Genomic DNA, 15969 nt, shown 5'->3' with positions numbered 1-15969 from the left:
CAGATATAATATCGCTAATTTTTGTTTAAATCATCGTACACCGTGCTTTTAACGCGATCAAACATTTATGTAGGATCTAGAAATAAAAAAGGATAGAATTTAAACGGAAGATGAGCGGATTTGTAAGGACGACGAAAGGGGTGTCGAGACACAAACGCCAGGAATATTTCTCGTAGGAGCGACGTGACGAGCAACAGGCACCTCGATTCAAGAGCACGTGCACTCGGGTTGCCTCAGAATCTTTGGTATTTGATCGGTATCGATGGGGGCCAATACGTGCGTATCGAACGCGGAGAGGCGCGTCGAAGGTACGCGCTCGCGTTGTCCACGCGCCTCTACCAAACGTTATGGTATAGAGAACGCGTCTGAATGTGTGTGTTTGTGTGCTGCCAGTTGCTCGTGTAAATGGGTAATAGGGTCAGCGTGCTAGCGGGACACACGAAGGGGGTTGCTACCCCCTTTTCGTCACCCTCTCATCCGATCGTTCACACAACAACAAGTTTCTCTCATCGATCCGATCGATCCCACCGATCGATTTCGCTTACTCCTACTCGTAACATTCGCAAACACAAAGGAGCACGACTCCAGTCATCACCTAACAGATAGATTATCGTACGATAAACAAATGTCGAGATCGACTTTGACGAAAACTTGACGAGATTTTTAGTCGTCCGTCTTCGAGTTTCTCTATCTCTTAACTATTTCTTATGTAAGAATAAAATTGATATCGTGCATGATTATAATGGATTTGTCATACGAATCGTTTATTTAAAAAAGATTGGAAATATTGTTCTTGCATTCTAACTAAATAGCTATTATATTTTTAATATTTTTTTTCATCAATATAGATACTTAGAACGTAGAAGCAGAGGTATTAACAATGTATTGTGATTTGTGCAGGCTTGAGAAAAATTGAAATATAGTAAAATTCTAATCATGAATATTACAATCTTTTGTGTACTATAAACTCGTCTCTTTGATGTATTCGTTGGTTTCGGAGAATTACGGGTTAAAAGTTTTGTATACCGAACACGGTTGCAAAGTCCAATAATTCCGGGCTGTATAGAAAGAGAGAGAAAGATACAAAAATATATACATATACACATGCATATATATGTATATATTTGTGTTTCCTTTTTACAACCTCGTAAATCGCGCTTCCGTTAAACTGCACTTTTTATAAAGTAGTTCGAAAGTTACGTTATCCGTTCCTATTTTGACTATCTCAGTTGGGTGACGGTCACAGTCGTGGCCGGCTTATCTGTGCGATATCGACTATTTCATTCGCTTGCTCGGTCAGCTTCGTCGTTCCACGAACTACCAAAATGATACTGGACTAGGAAGTGCTGGAAAATTTAAAAATACTATTCTTCCACACGCATACTTCCATTCCCTCGATGCTCATTAATTATTCCCGCTCGAGGTGAGTTCACAAAGTCGTCTCTCGCGTGACCAGAAACTCGAGGGTGTGCCATAGTCCTTCGTCCGCCTATTCACCATTTCTCAGCATTCTCATCCGTAGTTATTAAGACATTACGATCTTAAAGATTACGTTAGAGCGAAACTTTTTTCCCGAACTTAGCTCTCTTTAACGTGATAAATATTTCAATACACTCAACATATCCTTCTCTTCGTTCATAATATTTTTAACCTTTATATAAATTCTCATCGGATCAAATTTTATTTCCCGTCAAAAATCAAGACTAAAGACGATCAATTCGCTTTAGAAAATGAAAGAAAAATACAAGATAGTTATTTAAAAAATCGAAAAATGGAAAAGCCGAGTTTCTTGTACGTCTTTCGGTGTCGGAGAAGTCCGTTTTACGAGAGTATCCCGACAGGACGAGCTTCAGGGGAAGGCTGGGGTAAAGGGTGATGGTAGGGAGAGAGAGCAATCGACGAAGCTAGAGGCATGTAATAAGAGAGCAGTGCTTTCGGCTCCCTCTCTCCCTTTCTCTCTCTCTCTCTCTCTCTCGCTCTTTCTTTTCCTTCCCCTCTCTCTCGCGCTCTCTCTCTTTCTCTATCTCTCTTACTCTCCGTTTTGCTTTCTCTGTCTATCCGTCTCTCTCTTTCTCTCTTGTACGTTGCATGGGACGATGTTGTCCAGTCGCTGGATCTCCGTGCATGGGGGTAGAAACGGAGGTGAAACGAGGGCCGAGGGGTGTCCAGTGACGATGGGTCGTCATGGCAACCGACTGCACCACCTCATCACCCCGTGCATCCCCCATGGCTGCAGTTCGAGTTTGCGAGCGGAACTGCATCCTGCGGACGAGGGAACCCTGAATTTCGGTGGATAAGTACGGAGCCGTGCGGGGTGAAGGGTGGCCCGCCGGGAAAAGGGAGGAACGGACAGTCACCCCTACGCGAATCTATGTCTAATGATTATCGTTGCCTTCTCGGGGCCGTTCGCGTGTAGCCGCTGCCGTCTCCTCGCTTGGACTCGTTCTGTTTAAAATAAAAAGCTGCTTTCAATGATACCGGAACGAGCTATAATATTTCTTTATATATATATATATATATATATATATATATATATATATATATATAGTAGAGTATCGATTACATAGATGGAAATTTTTTGATAAAGGAGCAGTAACTTTCTTATGATTTTGACATAGTACAAAAAGAAAACTACATATTTTTTTGGATACATTTTTATAGATAAAATGGCATGAATTATTTATTATTTTCGTTCTATCCAGGAAAATAATGATAGTCTAAGCCTTAAAAAAATATTTTTAAACCCGCATTCTACGTTCCACGTTCCATCACGATTTCCATTGTATAAAATATAATTCGATTTCTATTCAATAATTTATTTATTTCAGTAAAAAGGAAAATACGGAGGTTTATGTGTGCGCGTTAATGCAAAAATTTCACGAGGTATGCGGATGCATTATTACGCCCACCACGTGATTTGAAAAGCGGCTATATTTTTGTTAAAATTTTTGTTAAAAAATGAAAAGGGAAAGGAAAAGGAAAGATAGAGAGAGAAAGAGAGGGAGTAAAAAAACAGTCGTGCGAGGAAAGTTCCATGATGTCGTTCGTCTCCTACGATGAAATAACGATTTTATATGTTTTATCGATAGACGAATCTTGCTCTATCGCGTGATAACAACGACGTGGAAAAAAAGGAACGAAGAGGTGATAGGAGAAAGGTATTTTCGATAAAATACTCGAGGATACACGTTCAGCCAGATTCGATCGATTTTTCTTCGAGGAAAATATCGTCGAGCCAAGTTGAGCGACGAAATCGGTAGATTTATAATCGGTTGAGCTATAATCTAGTCGATGATAAAGGTAAACGCATAGGAAAAGAGAGAACTAGACCGCTGACAAGGTGGTTGTAGAGAGTAGCCAGGTAGCGTAGGAGTCTCGTGTAGTACAGAAGAGAATGATCGAACGATAGACAAATAATGACTTCTGCTCTGCGATAAGAGCTAGCCGCGATAACGGTCGACTCGTTCGACTCGGTCGACTCAGCGAATCTCCTTGAACCAGGCCAATCGTCAGCGTTTTGCGCGAAACACGACATTAGGGCTCGCCTGGCTCGTCTGATGGACGTGCACGCGACTTTGAAAGTTTTTCGCGGGGACGACGGTAGCGACTCGACTAGTAGCGGCTCTACTACTCCTCCTATACGGGAAGGCGCATTACAATATTTATCTTATTTATCGGAGGTTTGCGCCATTTTCTGATCTGATTCCGCGATAGCGGTCACGTACAACCCGTGGCGACGGAGACAACACACAAGGTGGCGTGCCAGAAAATTATTATATGCCTTACTTTGCCGTCTGTCTGCCGAGTGAATATTTTATTAATTCCATAAAGCCCGTACACTGGACTCTCTTTCTCTCTCTCTCTTTCTCTTTTCTCTTGCTTTCATTCTCGCTTCTCCGGCAACGTCGATGGAGGTGCCTCTCGTTTGGCACGAAACGATCAGTGGATAACTGATAATTTTACGTTAGAGACGAAAACGATGTCAACGTGGATACACGAAGCGGATATTCTCGTTGCCTCGATTTGGTCGTTTTTTAACGTTCGTTACTTCAGCAATTAGCGTTAGACTTCTTCGATAGTTCGGCTAACTGTATGAATCTTCTCGTTAACCGGAGAAATTCCTCGAAAGATCGGTCTTCGGCTCCCATGTCCGCGAGCCATTGAGAAACACGGTCACGCGCGGATCCATAATGGCTAGCAGCCAGAAAGTTTCGTCCTCGAAGGGAGAAGAGCCGAGTTCTCGCGGTATCCTTAGGTCGAAGGATACCCAAAGCTGGCAACTATGAATTTATGCAAATCGAGATAAGACTGGCAGATCTCCGTGACCTCGGCTGCACGAGTCTCAGCCATCGGCGTATAGCATAGCTTGCGAAGTGGCTTACCGTTTGGACTTCGTGCCCTCCGGACTAACTAGACTAGTCAAACGGTCCGAACTATCCTCGGACTTAACCGACTGTTAAGTTCGACTAGAGTTACTCGCAAGACCGAGCCCGTGTAATCCAACGGATCCTCGGAAATGCTTCGGCGTAAACGTCTAAGCGTCGGTCCTTGTCCCTGGACGATTCTAAATTCATGACGTCAAATGTAAAGGAACTTACCTATAGAGTATACAAGTTTTACTCTTATGAAAGTAAAATAGTTTGATTTGACGTGCTTAACGATTACTTACTTGAACTTGCTAGATGACTTTGTAAAAGAATCAAACAAGCGATATAGATCTAGGCCGAAGGGCATGATAAATGCTTTAATTAGAAACATCCACATTGTCTGGATAAAATCGACGTCGTTCGAAGCAGCCGTAAAGACACGGAAAAAAATAGCTACGTACGCGTACTAGGTAGATACATAGAACACGCAGGTTTTGACATTATCGCGATCGCTACGCGTCCTAAGGGACCTGTCTTGATTTCAAAATCGTCTTCTTTTTTGTAAACGCGTCGAGCAGATCTAGATAGGTTGTACGCCGACTCATTAATATTCCATGACGGACTTAATTGACGCGATATCAACTAGGGACCTTGCGGAAAGTCATCGAACGACAGTGGTGTGTCCGCTCTCAGGGAAATAACGAATGCAAGGAATCAATTGTGCTAGCCGAGATAGTCCTCGTCTCTTCCCGCAAGGTGAGCGCGCTCGCGCGCGCGCGGGCACACGTAGCTTCGACGTAAAACTAAGAGCTAGGGAGCTCAAAACAGATAAGATCGCTCGCGTGAGTCTACTCAGGGGTAGTTTGCCCCAAATGGCTAGTCCCATTTCCCTCTTTTATAAGTAGCTACCGTTTCGACGTGTTTCTGTCGTTGCGACCACGTTACGCCCTTTTCTTTTTCATCCTTCCTGTCTTTCGTTACAAGCTACGTTTCCGTCACCCCTGAAACTCCAAGTAGAACGAAAAGCAACGGTACACCATGTGAGATACCTGTTTCATATTCTCAAGTATCTTATATTATATTTGATATCTCACACGCTTATCGTACTCCTTTCTTGATAAAACTGATAAGAAAAGTTCATCGATAATCGACTCCAATCGACTTTGAACGCTCTTCTCGCGCATGCGTCACTCGAGCTTCTCGAGTTCTACGAAGATTTAAATTCTTCTCTTCATAGGGAACTCAAATTTTATTCGAAAAACATTCGATTAAATAATCCTACCAAAATCGTTCTGTACGGAATCGTAGAATCAAAAAAATAATAGGGTCCCAATAAGACGAAGAGGGTGAGGGGTTCGAAAGAGACGATAGCAACTAGCGACTGGTTTATTAACGCCAAGCCGAGTAGCAAAGTGGTGGTAGGAGCGAGGCCGAGGGTGGATTTGAGCTGAAAAAATCTGCCTATTCCTTCGGATTCCGAGCTGTTCGGGGTGTCCTTTTCCCCCTTTCTCTACGGAGGGCCGCGAAGAGGCACTTTTCGGGGCCGTGCGAATCCCAGCGAACAAGCGAGCGAGCAAGCAAGAGAGAGAGAGAGAGAGAGAGAGAGACGGAAAGAGAGAGAGAGAGAGCAACAGAGAGAAGGAGAGAGAAAAAAGAGCGATAGAGAGAACTGGCAAGCTGAAATCCTGACGTCCTGACGTGGCAGTGCGAGAGATCGAGCGCGAGATCGGGCTTACGAGTGCCCGCCGCGCTTCCACTTACACTTGCGCGCTTGGACGCGCTCAGCTAAGCTCAGCACATTGCTGTATGCCTAGCGGCTTTACCCTCGACAATGTTTTCATATTGTGCCGCGCGCCTGTTTATGGGCACGGGCCGCCTACTTGGCCAGCATTTTGCTCGCTTTTCTCCGCTTCTTCACTCTTCTCTTCTCTTTTCTCTTCTTGGCTCAACTCCTTCTACACCATCCACGGCTGCAATCTCTTTCTCTTTCTCTCTTCTTTCCCCTCCTCCTATCTTTCTTTTTTCCCGATATCTCGCTATCCTTCTTTTTCTCTCATCGTTGCAAGAATCAACGTGTCTCTTGGTTTTCAGCTTTACCTTCTTGTTCTCTTACGAGAACGAGCTTAAAAGCGCTGAAGGACTCGCGGGACCTACCTCCACCGCCTCATCGTTGGAGAACTTGAAAGGAACCTCCAAGAGAGATACTCGACTCGGCTCGAGTGCTTCCCTCGGCTTACCGTTTGTCTCCGCTTCTCTCTTTCTCTTTCTCTTTCTCTCTCTCTCTCTCTCTATCTCTGTGTTCCTCTCTTACTCGTTCTCTATCCTTTCACCTACTCTTCCTCTCCTTCTCTTGGTATATTTTCCTTCCTTTTTTTTTCGAACCTACCCGAATCCAGGCCCGAGTCTCAACATCGTACAGCTCTTCGCGTTCGTACCTGTTCGCACAAGGATGACTTTGGTGTGTCGGTTCAAGTGCGTCGATGGCGCCCGTTTATTTCTTCTGAATGCGATTCGGTCCACCTGTCGTTCTTCTCTTTTTTCATTACTTTTTTTCTCTTTCCTCTTCTTATACTTCGCACACCTTCGCGCTTCGCGAAAGAGGAACGATGCCGAGTGCTTGGAAGAAGTGTGACGAGTCGACGCTTCGAAAAAACGCTTTGGCTATTTTCTTCCCTCTTTCTCCTTCTCTCTCTTTCTGTCTCTTTCTCTCTCACTCTCTCGCTCTCTCTTTCTTTCTCTTTCTCTCGTTCTCATCGTCCCTTGCTTTCGTAAATAAAATCACACTATTTTTTTCCTTAACTTTGTCTTTCTTGACTTCAAAGATCTGTCGATTTATTCGAATCTGTCTAATCATCTTTATTATTTTGTAAATAATCATAGTTTATAGAATGCGGTTTGACATAGAGAAGACCGATACGAATATGACAAAAAACAAGTTCTATGCAGTTCGTGTGTTAAAGTCGTAAGCTTTGATTTTAAATATCGATGATCATTATTATTCTATCTTAAAAAGGTTCATGCGTTTGTAACGTCCACGTAAGACAGGAAGGTACCTTATGTCGTGCCTGGGGATACCATATGGCAATTAAGCTGGAGGGAGATAAGGGACACGGAGCAAATATTTGCAGGGTGACGCCTTTACTTGCGCGCTAGTAGATAGGACTCTTTTTATGTTATCGACGTTTTCAAATATTGTAATCGTGATAGTTAGTATAATTGATGAGAAATAACGTCGATATTACCGTTACGAAAAGAATCAAATCTTTATTTATACTTTTCAAAGGACTACGATTCCTTAAGCAACATTATCTTCGATTTGTTCAAACAAGAATTAAAAAAGATTCGAAGAGAATTATCGAGTTTATAAAAAGTACCGAACCGAAGAATATCTTTTTTAACCGATTTATTGTCGTAGTTTATAAAATACATATGGCTAATTGTTGCGCTTAAAAATGGTATGTTAAAATACTCTTTCATTTTTAGAGACGAATGAAATAACAGTATATAAATCCAGTACGTATTCTTTTGTTCGTGAACATTAATGCACTATCATAATTCCTAGGAAAATAATAAAATCACTTTGTCGTTATTCCAGATCTCGTGCATAATTTCCTTTTTCTTTTTCAAACATCGATAAAAACGGTATTTTGGAATATTCTGGGATCTGTCTTAGAGAAAAGATACTATTGGATTTATATATTTATATTATAACTTTTCTGAGAATTGAGGAAGGGTGAATAATCGAATTAATTAATAACTCTCTCAGAAAAGTTTCCCTCTTTTTCCCGTGGAACTTCTTTGAATCAACCCTTCCATGATACAGTTTTTTTTATATCGTTTTATATTATATATATGTATATAGATATTCCTCGTACTTTACATTACGTATATTTCGTATTCTTTCTATAAGCTACATACCTTGAGAAGAAAAGACGAACGTCCGTTAAAAAGTTCATGGTGGTCAACGAACAGCAGACAAGCCGAAAGTAAAAGAGTCGAGGTGCTTAACTTTAAGCCGGCGCTAATGAGATTGAAACACAATGAAAATGTCGTATAACGAGTGGAAGAAGCTTTTGGTCTTTGAATCAAAGTCCGGCTACTTTCCAAAATCTCTGAAAAGCTCCTCGACCGGTCGAAGTGCTGCCGTTAGACGCTCGACGGTAAAAATTTTCCGAGAAATTTTTAGTCAAACGAAAAAAACTTCTCGTCTTTTCGTCGATTAAGTACACCACTCAAGAGGATATAAAATTAACGAACTTATTATTATTCTGATCGCAATAATCCAAATCGAGATTTTATTTCTTTTATCTCTTTGAAAGTAAAAATAAAATCTATTTTATATTATGTGATTATTGATAAATACGTCATGACATTAATAATGCATCTTATTTCTAGTAAAGGTTAGCGAATCGATCATATATGATAACTTACATAAATATATTTAAAAAGAAAGTTATAATATAAGAAAATATAGAATATGTTCGTTTGAAATTTTCCATCAATTCGAATCTCCTTTTAACGATCTTAAAACGAAAACAAGTGCGTCATGGTAATCGTGTTGTCGTTAACGTATACGTCGTGTTTTCGACGTGTTTAGATTCAAAGATATATCATACACACACACACACACATATACATACTGGATACATAAGCACAGGTAGGTAGTTGTAGACGAAGGAAATCGTCGACGAGAGTGATGATTTCGAATCTACCATATGGCAAGGTTCTACGTTGAGCTTATCAAGAGATAAGTCGATGCAATTAAAGCGACTCTTTCTCTCCCTCTCTCTCTCTCTCTTTCTCTTTCTCTAACACACATAGGCACAGTCTACCTGTCCTTCGCACGTAGGCAACATGTCGAGCTCATTGGGATTTTTAGTCCGTGTGGCGGCTCGGTATATAGCACCTAAGTCTTTTTATCGGACGAAGGTACGCCTTTTAACGAGCGTACGGTAAACCGAGATAGGAGATAGCGGATTTGAATGCTCATCATGCCATAACTATAGTTAGGGCAAATGACGAGAAACGCTGGAAAGAGCTACGTGATTCGAGAAAATCCGACGAATTTTTTCTAACGATAAATCAGTCTGCTTCCTACGTTTCTTTTTTTTCGTTTCCTTTATTTCTCCATTTCTTATAAAAAAAGACGCACAAATATGTATTTATTTCATTTGAATTCTAAATTTATTAATCGATATGTCTTCTTAATTTCGTTTATCGTTTCGTCGATTACTCCTTTGTTTTTCATTTATAATATTGATACTTCTTTAAAAACCACATATTTTAATATGTAGATCTTTCTAGAAGATTTACATATTTATTTTTCAACTTACACATTTTAAATATATTTGTTTCGTTATAATTAAAAACGATTTTTTTTTTACAGTTTCATTATGCTATAAATCGATATAATTTCAGTGACTTTTTATATACAAAAGAAAAATTATATTTCTTTTTTACTGTCACGATTACACGATCAGAGAGAAATAATAGTTAATTAATAAGATTTTGATTTCTTGCCCAAAATTCGTTCTCTCTGTGCCATTAGTTCCTCAGCGGTAATAATGACTTGGCATCTATGCGCATATGAGTGGCATCTTATGTTTTGACAGCATTCAGAATCAACCACGCACTGTAAACAATAAAATATTAGTCGATACAATTATACTAATTACTAAAAGTAATTTGCGTGTTGAAGAATCACAATCGTCTAGATATATCATGCTCTCATTTACGATTTTTGAACAAGCGATAGATATATAATTAGAACTTGATTTATCTGGTTATTTAGAAATATATATTCTACTTTCGTTTAATCGTTATAAGATTGTTTTCGTCAGTAGAATACTACGACGAAGAATGTTTCTTTTATTGATCTTGTGCGTAACAACGTATAACAATATAAACAAATTTCTGTTAAAACGTCCTTATATATAGAAGTTGTATACAGACTCAAGGGCATTACGTGAATTTTACGAAACGAATTTTATATGTCTTTTCAATATATGTCTTTTCAAAATAAGTAACAAAGAAGCATAAGATTAGAGAGAATAAGAGATATTATAAGAAACGATCGACAAAGCAAAAAAAAAAGTAGTATATAAATGTGTACTGACAGGGTCACCGTGCCGACCGCAGCGTGACTTATCAGGAGCAGCTACGATAAGTGTGCTAGCAACAAGAGTTACAAAAACGAGCAGCATGAACTTCGACATCTTCGCTGTTTCTCGGAACTCTGTAACAAAAGCATTGTGATCTAATTAGTAAATAACCATTAGTTTAAAATATATTTTTATAGTAAAATTTAAATTATATCGTCAATGAATAATTTTAATAACGTTTTGGCATTTCTGACTTTAATCTCTTTCACGAAGAATTTTATCCAAGGTTTTAAAGATCAAAAGAAATATTCGTGAAACACAGAATCGTCACGCATGTACACTCATACATACACTCATATAAAACACACACGCACACGCACACGCACAGGCGATGTATATCAACGAATATACAGGTGTGTAAGTAAATGAATCATTACTGATTGCCTTGACTCGTTCTTGAACAAAGGATCCGGTGACTAAAAACTACGCACTCATGGTCAAGCATGTATAGCATTTAATTCACTTTAAAACGTTTATTCCTCGTTACGTAGCTATTGGAATAAGTAAAGACGATTGTTCGAACACGTATACGTACGAATGTGTGAAGAGAAAGTATATCGCAACGGTATCTCGATTCTTTCGAAAAATATAACGTGAAAGATCGCTTTTAACGAGAATATTCACCTCTTTTTAATGAAATGATCGATGTAAATATGTAACAATAGTAGACGCAATCTATGAATTAAAGAGATAGTTTTATATTTCTATCACTTAATACTTACAATGAGCCTATTATTCGTCAAGGAAGTATAAACTACGCACTACAGATTCCGTCGCACTGTATCTTCTCGAGAGTTCGACCTCGACTACCTTCCTTCGTCGTCTGCGCAAAGTATATACATACATATACATAAACAGTATAAGGAGTAGGAGAAACGGTGACCTTACGAATTCTTGACGGCTTCTTAGAAACATGTATGAGTCATTCACAAGCCAGTTTAGGCTTACGGGTCGTTTAAAATGAAAAACGACCTTGTTATCTTACTTTTGTTATCATTTTTCAAGCCATTTCTATAATGTAATTTTCACATTATGATTTTACAAAATTTTCTTTATTACCTTATCGAATTATTATCGAACATAAAAAACTATAGTCGGTGTTATTTTTTTATATATAATTAAATGAAAAAAGAACGATTAATTTACGTCATTCTCTATCGTTTATCGTGCAAGAATGAAAATTTTATTTTTCCTCGAGATTTTCTATCGACTGTAAGTCTTCACTTTCTGCACTGTACGGTATGAAACGGGCAAGTGCCTTTTGACTTTTGCACCGATATTCTATCGAGTGCATATTGCACGCTTCGTACATTCCATTGATCTCTCCACAAAGCCCTCTTGTTCTTTAATTCGCTTGACAGGAAATAACAGAGGAAGAAATCGAGTCACACACTGTTATTGCTCTTTTATTTCGCAACGGTAGTCGGAGAAAAGAGAGAGAAAGAAAGAGAAAGAAATACATAACAGTATGATTTTTATTCATCATCGAGTATATCGATGTCGTTATCATATTGAGATAATGAGTAAACGTTTATGCGTACGTCGTTTGAAAGAACTTATATGATACATTTTTTTGCGAGTCAGATAACATATTTATAATATGCGCGTTTCGAAATTAGTAACGCTATCGATTTCTTCGAATATCTTATCTGTATTATTTGTTTTATTTAATCATATTGTAATTTTTAGATATAATAATGAATAGAGTTTTCATTTGCAATAAAATTTATTTATTTTAACGATTTTCATAAAGTTATACGATCATTAATTTCATTGACTCGCTTGATACTCAATATATATTTTGGATATGTGAGAACCATAATGATACATTTCATTTTCAGATAATTAAAAAATATAATATGGGTTGCTTATTGAACGGAAATATTTTATTTGATCGGTGCGTATGGTGGTGGACCAATGGGTCTAGTATCTTCACCAGGAATTATTAATCCATGTTTTGGAACGCATTTAGCCGCGTAAGTTAGACACACAAGATTACGGCAGCAATTTGAGGAAACCTGACACTGCAAAAAAGAAATGCTTTTTAATAAACTTTCTTATGAAATTTAATTGCTACTCTTTATTTTGAAACAATTCTCATCTTAATTTTCACCAAAAATCGTAATTACATAAATATCACTATTAAAGATTAATTATTATAACAAACTTACGAATCCAAGCCACGGACTGCATGTGTTTTCTGATTTTTGAGGTTTAGGCGTAACAAGAACTAATCCAATAACGACGAGAAAAGTGAGAAAGACAAATTTTTGCATGGTTATGTAAATTCTTTTTATCCTAAAAAAAATATTCGATGTATATATGAATCAATTGCAATTGTGAAGCTTAAAGGACGTGCAAAATAATAAAATTGTTATTTGAAACAACAAGATGTAATGGTAGTAATAATAATAAATTGGAATGTAATATATCGGAAATAATATTTGATAAATAATAATTAATAATAAATGGTTAAAAATAATAAATTGTTAACATACTTGTCGTAATAAATGTTAAAATAGTATCGTGTATAAGAAGCACAAGTTACTAACTTTCAAGCATCAATAGTACGGTATTTATACGTTTCTTGATGTAAGCTGATAAAATGAATACGTAATAGAATATCTACCTGAGTATATTTTTTCTATATAGAAAATGTTATTTATCTTTCAACCTTCGTTTTAATCGTTGAAGACTCAACAGTTATACTAATTTCTTTAATAATTGTTCAATTTAAAGTATACACCGAATAATAGAATATCTGGATTTTCTGCCTGATGATTTGATATGTATAAAAAGCTAATACTTACATGCTAAGTTGTTCTTAAAATTTATATTTTAATACGTATACTTGTACTTATCTGTATTTCAATACACGTACTTAATATTAATAAGATTTGAGCACATATACGTAACAATGTATTTTTAAAAAGAAAAAAAATTACAATTAATATAATTCGTCGAGTATCTGATTTATTAATTACTCGCTTCTTTCCAAAGACTTAATGACAATAAATTCATAATAACAATATTAGGTTGAATAATCATAAATTCACTTGTATAAATTCCTTCAGTATTACAAATCTATTAAAGAAAGCAAGTATTTAAATAAACCACATCTCTAATCTCTCTCTTTTTGTCTGAAACGAAAGGGGAATTAATTTTTTTTTTTTATCAACATAAGGATATTACGCATTATGTTAACATTATAAAACATTAATACCATATCGATAAAACGAGAAATCGAAAAGCAAATATTTTTACGATGATATCATTTGTACTTAAAGCAAGGACAATATCTGTTCTTAAAATCGAACGCACTTGTTAATGGATCTTGGATTTATTTAAGGTAAAAAAATTTTATATCGTATCATCGATTTTTATGGTAAGTAATTGTTATGGTAAGTAAATTGACTAAAAAATATTTGTTTTTAATAATGCATATATATTTTTCAAATAAACAATAAATCAAATTAAAGAAGTTATCGTATACGATTAATTGGCCAAAAATATATATTTGATCGTAGGCCTACGAAATAACGTAAAAATGTCAGTAAACTCATTGTGATCACTGCTTGCCACCACTGTTAGCGTCAGCCAATGGCCAGTTTCCACCCTTTGTGCAACGATTAGCCCAAGGGTTGCATACCAACAAGCCACAGCACTGGTCACTGTTAGAGCACTGTAAAAATCCAAACGCAAAGCTTATCGATAAAATAGCTAAAATCATGTGTGGTCGTATAATAGCATATATGTTATTCAAAGATATATTCTATATAGATTTGTTAATTGATTGATATATTTTCAATATATAATTCGTCATCACAATTTTATTTCACTAATAAAAAAATACTTACGGGTACGCCTGGCTGTAAGCAAGCCATGACATAAGTCAATGTCAAAAGAGCAAAACAAACAAGTAATAAAAGCTTAGCCATTTTATTTTTTAAATAATTTTCTGAAAAAGAAATACAACTTTAATTATGACAATAATTAAATTAATTAAAGAATTAGAATTAATTAATCAATACAGGCAAAGTACGACATATTTTAGCTACGTACTAGAATTATACTTTACCTCACCTTTCAGATTTCACTTGGAAATGTGTCACAAGATTTCTAAAGCGTTCTATCGTTAGCATGACATATTTATAGTGTGTTCATATAAAGAATCTAAGATAAAATTGTGTATTGTTAACTAATGTAGAGTATTCCCTGGATATCTTTCATAAAAAAAACATTGTTTACCGTACTATTTGTCTAACAATATTATCATCTATCAAGGTTCATCGATCGTAAAATATTATGTACATGCTGTATGTATAAATATATTATATAAAGCTATATAAACGCTGCACTCATTTTCTTGACGTAAATTACCCCTTATTGCGCCGCACTCGCGGAAATAACAAGACTATTCTTGAAATTCCAATCATCTTGATAATTTGATAAGATTCGCATGCTGTTTGTCCATCGATAATCTGATTGTGAGCTAAAGAACGCTTATTTCAATTATTTCAAAAGATCACTTCAATTTTTTGATAGAAAATATAAACATTTTAGTTGGTCAATGGACATTATTTGATATATGCATGTATATATGTATTACGTTACGTGAATATATAAAAAAAGGTATCTGACGAAATTATTGATCTGAGAATTTTTCCAGCTGTATATATATATATGTACATAAATTTGAAAATGAATAAAAATGTGATCGTAAAGTAAAAAAATGATATCTTGTACGATTTTCTATTGAATTTACCGTCAGTGAAATAGTCTAATAAACTTGCTTGGTATTTACGTATGCTCCAACTAAAATTATCCTATCTGTCTATATTTGAAGCAATTCTGATATCATCTATATATGTAACTATATAATATTATATATTGTACTATTACGATGATGTGCGTGTATATATATATATATATATATATATATATATATATATATGTCTTAAGTGTACCTTTCGAAAAAGTGATTGATACACAAACGAGAACAACGTTATCTTATTTATATCCTACAAATAGATAAGATCTTGAACGTAAAGAGTATTTGTATATTTGCTTCACTCACTGATAGTGCAGAATCGAAAATATTTTCATATATTGTGACTAAGAAAAATAAATGTGTGATTTAGAATCATACGATGATATTACTAAGATTACGTTCCCATCGTTCGATATCGTAAAACAATGTTATTTCGAAATGAAAAATAATATCAATTTTTATACATTGTTCATATATTCGCCGAAGTCTTCTATATGTAATGATATACATTCAAATATCAATATATAATAATTGTATATTTTCTGGTTGATCGATGTAAGTATTACATATTTAAAACGTCATTGAATTATTTATTTAATGTGATACATATAAATGATTAGTATGATGATACTCCAATTTATACATTTAAACGAAAATTTATTCTATCGAA

General features: G+C 36.3%; 1 protein-coding gene and 1 long non-coding RNA gene across 4 annotated transcripts; both read right to left on the bottom strand.

Annotated features, from left to right (window-relative positions):
• Positions 1-12235: 12235 nt before the first annotated feature.
• LOC127064794 (uncharacterized) lies at positions 12236-13066 on the bottom strand (the record flags this gene model as incomplete). The annotated part of the gene is made up of 3 exons (XM_050996350.1): positions 12236-12552; positions 12700-12758; positions 13027-13066. Coding segments are annotated over 3 exons (237 nt in total), but the record flags the coding sequence as incomplete, so codon positions are not given.
• An 886-nt stretch (positions 13067-13952) lies between these two features.
• LOC127064689 (uncharacterized) lies at positions 13953-14799 on the bottom strand. 3 transcript variants are annotated; one of them, XR_007781765.1, is made up of 4 exons: positions 14782-14799; positions 14612-14701; positions 14386-14486; positions 13953-14210 (listed from the first exon to the last, which is right to left on the bottom strand). It is a non-coding gene; the product is annotated as an uncharacterized LOC127064689 (long non-coding RNA). The 3 variants fall into 3 exon arrangements; XR_007781764.1 differs by having other exon boundaries at positions 14777-14794; XR_007781763.1 differs by lacking the exon at positions 14782-14799 and having other exon boundaries at positions 14612-14718.
• Between the last annotated feature and the right edge of the window lie 1170 nt (positions 14800-15969).

Source organism: Vespula vulgaris, chromosome 6 (genome assembly GCF_905475345.1).
Source record: "Vespula vulgaris chromosome 6, iyVesVulg1.1, whole genome shotgun sequence".
NCBI classification, from domain to species: Eukaryota; Metazoa; Arthropoda; class Insecta; order Hymenoptera; family Vespidae; genus Vespula; species Vespula vulgaris.
Note: the sequence above shows the minus strand (reverse complement) of the source record. Positions and strands in the feature narration are given on the sequence as shown.